Below are 9,246 nucleotides of genomic sequence, written 5' to 3' on the forward strand. Positions count from 1 at the left end.
TTAATAATTATAGAATGAGGTTTAATTTTATTTTTCCATTTTTAGGAAGTTAATAAATGAGATATATAATCCGTAAAAATGATTAATAAATTAACTCAATAAAATATAATATTTAACGTTAGTTTTTTTAATCACAACCTAAAAATACTCTTTAAAATTAATTATTTGGAGTAGATTATTATTGATAAAAAAATATTTCTTAATACATATCTACATATTTAAATTATATTATTATATATTTATGTTACTTAGCTTTTAGACGATTCCTTTAATTCTTTTGGTAGCAAGGAGTTTTAATAATGAAACAAATTTAGCTGAGAGTTTGGTTAACATCCAATGCAGGCACTTATTTATGGTTTGATTAAAATTGTAAATCTCAAGTTGAGAAAATCGGTGAAAAATATATAAACAAAATATGAACAAAATTCATAGTAGAACTTGACATGAATATGAATTATCCTATAAATCATGGAAATTTGTTTCCTTAAGAATCTATGAACCATCTCTATTCGGATTGCTCAAATGGAACTCGAACAAACAATTGTCCATGCAGAGTCACCACAGCAGATGTCTGATGAGTATCAATCCTTGAAGGCAAACTCACAACCTGAGTTAATTCAAATATTTGGATTAGAAGGAATTAAATGTGTCACCATGGCTGTTTTCATAAGCAAAGCACACAAGCTTTTTACTGTCAACAAATACTAACACCTTGTTATTAAAAAGACAACTTCAACTTCTGTAGGCAAAAAAAAAATAGCAGAAAGTAGAATCCATGGATGCAAAGACATTGTTAGCAAATTAAGGTTGAAGTTGAAGATTGAAAACAACAACTTTTTGAAAGAAGATAGATCCTTCATATCATCGCAAAGCAAAGATCATATACCTTTTTGAAAGGTGTGACCCCCCATGGATTGTCAGAATGTTCAGGCTCACCGCTTATGACCAAGCGTCCAGCTGGGTCTGATTGAACACGCACCTGATTTCATGAAGTAAATGATATTCTCGATTCAAAAGCAGTTTGGTAAATTACACTTCTAAATTCATAGATTATTGCATCAAAAGCTAAGATAACAAAGGAAAAGTTTCACAACTAGCAGACCTTACAAAAAAGATAACACTAGAAATAGGAAAATGTAAAATGGGTCAATGAAAACACTGCAGAGGTTAACTCTGGATCCCTTAATACAAACCCCTCTAATTTCTACAATATTTAATTTGAAACAAAAGAAAATAAACACACAAATTTGATTGAAATATTGTTAGAAAAAAAGACTTAAATTTAGTCTTTTATCCTGACAAATGAGGGTATAGTTTGGGTTTAGTTCTTAATTTTCGTCCATGTCAATAATTTGACATAAAAAATAATGTTTGTAAAGACCAGAATAAAAAAGTAACATCTTTATAAAAAAAATCAAAACAAAATAAAATTTGCAGAAAGTAAATATAAAACAATTTATTTAGAACTAACGAAAAATAATAATAAACATTATCACAGTTAAATGAAAGTAAAAAATTTAATTATATTGACTATGTGATGTCTTCATCATGATGTCCTGATGACATTCTCAACATTAACTTTAGCGGTCAAATTAGACAAGAATGGCTTTTAAAAAATTGTCCAGGACTAAAATGAAAAAAAAAAAGTACAGGACCAAGACCAAAAAGACCCCTATTTTTTTAAGAAAAAGACTTAATTACGAATTAGAAAAAGATAGCATGGCATTGTTATACAGTATGAAAAGGAGGATGAGACTACTAGTATGCTTGCCAAATTATCACAAAACAATAAAAATAATAAGCCAAGATTTCAACGCATGTGCAGAATTATTAAGGAGAAAAAACGATAACTCTGCTATTACCTCTTCCCGCAGAAGTCCAGGAACCAAAGCATAGACCTCAAAACAATCTTTCTGTACACAACTTTCTCTTGATGAGTAAATTACTTGATTAAACAGATTATATTCTATCCAAACACAAGATAAACTTACAGTTTTTTGCACATTAATTTTTACCCAATCAGCAGGAGGTCCAATGTCAACCACAGATGTGTCCAATCTAGTCCACCATACACACCAACAGAGGCAAGCATGTCAGCAAATGAACAAGAAAGCAAGTAAACACCTCTATCAAGAATATAAATTAATAGCACATTTTATGGGTTGTAACTATATAAATAGATTTCAACTAAGTACAAATCGTTCACGATAAAAAGAGAAAGAAAGTAACGTGTCTTAACTGTGGTTTAGATGGTTTACTGTGAGCAACTTTGACTGCATTCACCATGTCTGATGATTTCTTGCGTTTAAGTACATCTGAACAAATAAGTGGGGGGAGGGGAAACTTTAGAATCATTCCGCACTTTAGTAAGTTAAAAATGATAGCAATATGATGAAGATCATACTGATGCTTCTAAGCTGCTTTTCACGCTTTTGCATAGACAAAGAGCCCTTGTCCTATAAGAAACAAATTATTAAACAATTATTTACCAGTAAAAGTAAAATTAAGGAGAACATGAATCTCACCAGCTCAATTTAACCAGACCTTAATAATAGGATCACTAACTTCACCATTGCCTAGGAGACGTTGTGAATGCCAACCCTGCATAGCCCTAGCCGCAGCATCTCTCCGTGCCCTACCTGATGATGCTGATCCTTGGACACACTTAACAGGCAAGAGGGATTGTAAGACACAAATAAATGTAGTCATCACAGTAGTACTGCTTACGACATAACTAGCAAAGCCTACTGCAATTGAAGAAATTTAGTGCCTTGCAAGGTAGAAATTCAAACCATTTTCAAATATTATTCGAGAAACTTCAACACAAAAAATGGCTCAGTTAATGATCCCTTAAATCCAATATCCATTCATTATTTTCATATGCTTCAAAGTCACCTTTTTCTATCGTTAAGGGAGTGGGGGGAGATATAATTTGGAAATAGACTGGTAGAACTGGACCAGTGTATGATAAAATCTGATTAATCTACTATGAAATAATCAAACTCAGCACTAGTATCAATAATATATTGAACAAAGATCAAGAACACAGACAGAGAGGAATTCCACCCTCCTTAACCCAATTATTGTGAGACAGTTCTCTCCCTTCCAATTTCCTTCTCCCAATTCTAAGCTGACTCTAACATCCTTCCTATCCCCTTTTTAATTACTGAACACAAATAGCTATTTCGTTATCAACATGATTGAGGGCCCCACTCCCTTATTACACAATTAACATTCTTATTCTATCTTACCTACACCTGTTATAAGGGGAATCTGCTAGACAGTCATGACTAGAGGCAAAAAAAAAAAAACACTTTTTCAAGGGGAGAGGAGACAACCATGCATATAATTTAATTTTGCTAAGGCAGAAAGTATAAGATAGTGTTGCAAGGTGCGCATCAATTGTTCTAATGATGTAGATCAGGTGAAGCAAGTCACAATCAAATAGTGGTGCTTAGACTACTACGCTCTTAAGTATAAAGAATTGTGTTTTTTGACTATGAACTATAACATTTAGGCTTGTGATAAGTGCTCAATCCAACAATTGTCATCATCAGAGTCAAGGTCACAAGTTCAATTCCCAATGTGATAATTGTTAAAGGGGGAAATTGTTTGTAGGTTGCATCAATAGTCTCGTGGCAACCTGCATCAATTGTCTAGTCACAATCGAAGAATTTTGATTCATAGGAGGACAATTGCTAAGGAAGAGACTAATGCAGGGTGTATCAATTGTCTGTGACGTAGACCAAGTGGGTCAAGTCAACTAAATTGTGGTGTTTAAACTGCTATGCTCTTAAATAGAAAGAGTTGCGTTCTAACTATGAATTATAACTTTTGGCTTTGTGATAAACACTCAATCTAACAGATAATAATTATAATACTTCATTTAATTTTAAACTGATCCTTAGAAATGACACATCAACTACTAAAACTACCAAAAAAAATGTACAGCAATTTGAACACACAGGGAGATCATAAAATAGTCCCTCCGTAAATAAAGACAAATAAATTTCAAAGAATGTGCATGGGAATTTTATCCTGTTACAATATACATACAGCAGCATGTTAAATAATAAAAATGGAGATGCCTAATGTGGTTTTCCAACATATCCATATCTTATTTAAGAGAATGGTCCAGCAGTTCATAAAGTCAACTTACCAAAGATTGAGACAGTTGGTCATTATATTATTGCTCATGAAAATGACATTAAAACAAATAAATATTACCTGATTTTCAACATTCACTGGCTCGGAATTAGAAGCAATAGGCACATTCAGCTCACCACCTTTTGTTTTATGCCTTTCATAGTCAAGAAGAGCCTGAAGCAGCATAAAAGAAACAGCAATAGTGAAATAGATTTTGAAGATAACAAAGTTGTATAGTTTTACACAATATTTGATATTGTTTTGAAAGTTTGGAAATAGATAAGATGCTATTTAAATAAGCCCATATAAAGAACAGATATTGTGGCCAACAGAAAATGTACCTATGTACTGGTTAATTCCAAAGTGCATGTAGAATGCATTAGACCATATTTTTGGGAACTTACAATAATTTGATTAGAATGCTGTTTCTTTAAGGGATTAAAATGCATCAGCACCAAGGAATAGAAAGCTTGTTATTGGCAGCAGTTAATAATCGATAACACCATCTTCATTACTTCTTAAAGAATGAAATTTTAATCAGTAGTAGTTGATAAAGATTTTTCAATTTTACATATTTAAGCAAGATGTGTGAAAAAAACTAACAATGCACATCATTGATTGGGAGAAGCAAAAGAAGCATCTGGTCTGGACATGGGATACATAAATGGTCAAAATTAAAACACTAAATCATGCACCTGTTATGTGGCCTTTTCATACTAACCATTCATATTTTGAAGCAAATCATGATTTGCTTTCACAATTCAAAATATACAATAATCTCACTTTATAAAGACTACATCTTGAAAAAGGAATCAAGGGTGGGTAAAATCATAGAAAGGATAATTTTTTTCTTTCCATCCTTGTGTTTACAAAATTTCAATACATGGACTTCAGAAATAACAGGTTTTACATAAAAGCTCGCAGAAACATTCTTATCAAATGCCCTTAGTTTATAATCTTACTTTCTTCATCTGCTTTTACATAAAAGCTCGCAAAAAGATCTCCAAAAGAAGAACAAAAATTTCCATCTGCGATGATAAGGAAAAGAGACAACCTATTGAAAACCTAGCACAGCTTAGAATAATTTATGCCAAAGTGTATTATACTTTAGGCATTTAAAAATTTCTATCATAAATGCTGGTACTAATTACACCCAAGAGGAATATGAAACAGAAACATAATGATAGGTGCAGGATCACAGCATAAAGCTAAGATAATGTGGCGTTGTACTCAACTCATACCAATAAGGAAAAGTATGATACACAATATAAAATATTTTACAAAGAAATCTGGGCAAATGTATGTCATCTAGATCCACATTACATTTTTGTGCCAAAGAAAACGGTCTACTTCTAAGCTTTACGGGAATGTTAACTTTGCATGGCAGCATGGATATCTTGAAAACATATTTGTCAAATAATCTTTTAAAAGATGTGAAAGAGCGGAAGACTAATGTACACCTTATTAATCTAGAATCACCTTCTCATAAAAAACCCGAAAAGTCCATGAAACTGTGGTACATGTCCTGCAAAAATTAATAACAGAGAGCATTATTTTCACATATCATAAATAACCTAAGTTATCCAGATCAGCCATATGCACGCCCACACCCCAAAAAAAATCAGAACAACATAAAAAACAACTAAAAAAACATGTTGAACAAATGTGGAAATAGTAAGAGAAATACATATACTGATAATGAAAAGTGCTTCCAAATTATGATTTCCAATCAATAAAGGAACCAAACAAGCATGCATATTAAATACAAACATCCAATCCAGTTTGTTTTCCATCAAGAATTAGAACTTAGATGGACAATTTAATTTTTCTCAACACCTTTTCCAATAGAGAATAACTCTGCATCCTTGTAAAATAGATAGAAAACACAACAAATTTAACATTCAATAAAACTCAAACAAAAACTAAGCAAAAGCTTTTCAGAGCCACCAAGAAGATTGAGACAAGAAATTGTCAGTTGTTCCTTACTTTGGAGGTTTGAAAGACTCTCCCACTTGCCGCCACAATTTACATGTCGTGACCTATTCATAAATGTAACCCCAATTAGGCATATTTCTTGGTAAATTGGTAACAATGAAAACAACTTCTCTGAAGTTTGAACTAAACAAACTTGAAGTTTAGAGTAATTGATGTTAACGCCTCAAGAAACAACCTCCAAGGAATTCCAGTTGCCCAAAAATAAAACTGACATTTAATTAAGAATTGAAAGTAGATTCAGTAGTAGAGATACTTACAAGTGACAGACAAAGTTACAAACTGTAAATGCATCATTACCAACTATTCACTGACTTCCAAATCAAAATAAATTTAATCAAACAAAATAGATTTCAGGATTGTTATGAGAACATTTGACAGGTATAGGTCTCTTCATAACTGTACTTGAGGCCGTCTTTGGTTTGTAGAAAAGTTTTATGTTTCACTTTTCACTACACAAAATACTACCAAGCAGTTTCGTCTTCACCATTCACTGTACAAATATTTCAAATAAGGAAATACAGTGAAAACAGGAGGGCCCTTTTTTGTAATTATTCGTGAAAACAGATAATATATCACAAACAGGAATGCTAATTTTTTAAATGCTATTGTCATGGGAATCAAGTATGCTTTGAAATCCTTGATCTCAAGATGTTGTATCTCCCATCCCAGGTATATTATTTTTAATTAGATTTAGTTTTCAACTAAACATATTGAGCATAACTACAATGTTATTTGACAACGTGGTATATCACAAACTGGCATAAGAGTAACTCATGCTGAATGCCTAATGAAATTTAAATCTCTCTGCTCCTGAGTGTGAGAGAGAGTAAGCATGCATGTTTATGTAATTATTTACTTAATTTTACTTGCATTGGCTAAAAAAATACCACTATTGACAGATTTAAGTCCACAAAAGGAAGAACCATGAAAAAATGGACGCTGTGAAAGAGCCAAACCAGTAGCCACTATATGGAATTATTAAGGTCCTTTAATCTAATTATGTACTTGTGATCATACACTTCTGACTTCATACAAAATTGGTTACATAAATTTATATTTGTGCTTCAGAAGAATAATGGAAAATGAATACCTTATCATAGCCGCCCAATCTGTTTACAGATCTCCATAGCCTTGTATCCAGCCAATTAAGAATTGGGATAAAGTAATATGTCAGAACTTGGTTTATTTGTTCCATATTTAAATGTAGAAGAAAACTTAAACAAACTGGTATGACTCACTTAAGGCAATTAAGCCCCTCTTTATAAAACTTGGGTGGTTTGAATTCCATGCTCCTCTCCCTAAAGAATGTTTCAAGCTCTTTCATAAAAGCTGACTGCTCATCTTCTGTTCCCGACTCATTACCATCATATGAATATTCAGGATCCAAAAAATACAAGTTCTGTGAGATCAAATTTCCATTATCTGCCTGTCCAACAGCAGCCTGCTTTTCGTTATACTTATTTTCATTGTCTAATCCACTCTTGACTTCAGCTCTTACATCGGTCTGAACAGCATGTGCTGTTTTAGGTTCGTTAAGAATAGGGAGTGCGGAGTTGGAATCCCCATTATTGCAAGTTTTACTTTCAGCTTCAAAAGCTTTGGGCTTCACCTCCACAGTCATTTCAGAATCATCAGCATTGTTTTGACAAACATTAGAATCATTCTCTATGTCCATATCACACTGAGGAAGTTCTTCTGCTTTGCTCTTCACATCTAATGCATTTTCACCTTCGGTTTTATTTAAAACTGGAGCACTGTCTATAACAGGGACCGAGTTTATTGTATTTTGACTATTTAGGACATCTTGTTGCGAAATGCACTCAGAATTGGCTTCTGGTTTCACAATTTTATCCTCCACAGGTGCCTCTGCCTCTACCTTCCCATTTTCAGCATGAATTGAAGTATCCCCTACGGACAAAGGAGCATCCAAAACTTCTGGTTGAACCTGTGCTTCAGCCAAATTTTCCACGGGCACATTCTGCCCTGCTTCTTCATTCTCTTTTGTATCATTCATCTCCAAAATTTAACCACAAACACACCAAAACCTCCTACACCGACCCGTAACAAAATTTTAAGACAAATAAGAGGTCAGAAAGAAAAAATAAACCAGATATTGAAAGAACCCTTGTCCGAACCACCCCCATCCTCCAATTCCTTTCGACCAAAAAATCAATAAAAAAAATGAAGAAATATTAAAAACAGGGAGAAGGAAATTTACACACACACACAAAATCTCCAAAAAAAAAATTTCATCCCTCATTGCAGGCAGAAAGACAAGTTCATAAAGCTACAAAAATAAAATTGATTTCTCGGAGTTCTATGCAGGCGTTCAAATTGACATGAAAAAACAAATAGACAAGAAGAAAGAAATTGATGCAGCATTACCTATATTGAAATTCAATCGTATTGCAGAAGAAACCCCAACAATGGCAGATGCAAAAGGGTTGAATTTGTTAAACCCTAATTCTGTATAATAAAAAAATTGTAAGATGACAAATTCTAAGGTGCTTCGCCATTTACACCTTTTATTTATTTAAATTTAAAAACGCCTTGTAAAAAATATGGTTTGGATATATTTTTATTCTTCCAGAAATTTACCAATTTTTTTTTAGTTATTAAATTTCTTTTTTCAATATCACAGAATAATTTCACCTATTATAAGAAAATAGTTGAAAAAAAATAATTTTAAAAAATTGTAGAGATTAAAATTAGAGATTGGCCATAATGTTAGCACTTTTCTTATGAAGAAATGAATCTTTGTCTCACTACACCTTTCCCTTTATTCCATGTACAAATCATTTCCTCTTTGCATTCATAATTAAGTCTACTAATAAAATATACTTAAGTTACACTTTCACATTTTAACAAATTATATATTGGTGTTATTTATGTATTAAAAACAATTTAAATATATTTTATAATTTTTTTAATATTTTTTAAAAATAAAATTATAATAAAATTTTCAAAAACAAAGTTGCAACCTAGTTTTTAACTTTAATAAATAATACTTCAAATGCAATAATTAATTCGAATGATATATTTCAAAGAACTTTGAATTTAATTTTTTTTTAGAGAATCTTTCACAATAATAGTTTTCAGGTATTT

General features: G+C 32.1%; 1 protein-coding gene across 1 annotated transcript; it reads right to left on the reverse strand.

Moving 5' to 3' along the window:
- Positions 1–321: 321 nt before the first annotated feature.
- Positions 322–8,693, reverse strand: LOC137808548 (AT-rich interactive domain-containing protein 6-like). Its single transcript, XM_068609714.1, has 13 exons — positions 8,527–8,693; positions 7,380–8,189; positions 7,232–7,271; positions 6,133–6,185; positions 5,626–5,671; positions 4,228–4,320; positions 2,545–2,664; positions 2,405–2,456; positions 2,240–2,315; positions 1,992–2,058; positions 1,863–1,913; positions 887–979; positions 322–607 (listed from the first exon to the last, which is right to left on the reverse strand). Exons 2-13 carry the CDS (start codon positions 8,153–8,155, stop codon positions 506–508), a joined length of 1,569 nt encoding a protein of 522 aa, XP_068465815.1. The 5' UTR covers positions 8,156–8,189; positions 8,527–8,693; the 3' UTR covers positions 322–505.
- Between the last annotated feature and the right edge of the window lie 553 nt (positions 8,694–9,246).

Source organism: Phaseolus vulgaris, chromosome 3, assembly GCF_000499845.2.
Source record: "Phaseolus vulgaris cultivar G19833 chromosome 3, P. vulgaris v2.0, whole genome shotgun sequence".
Classification (NCBI taxonomy): Eukaryota; Viridiplantae; Streptophyta; class Magnoliopsida; order Fabales; family Fabaceae; genus Phaseolus; species Phaseolus vulgaris.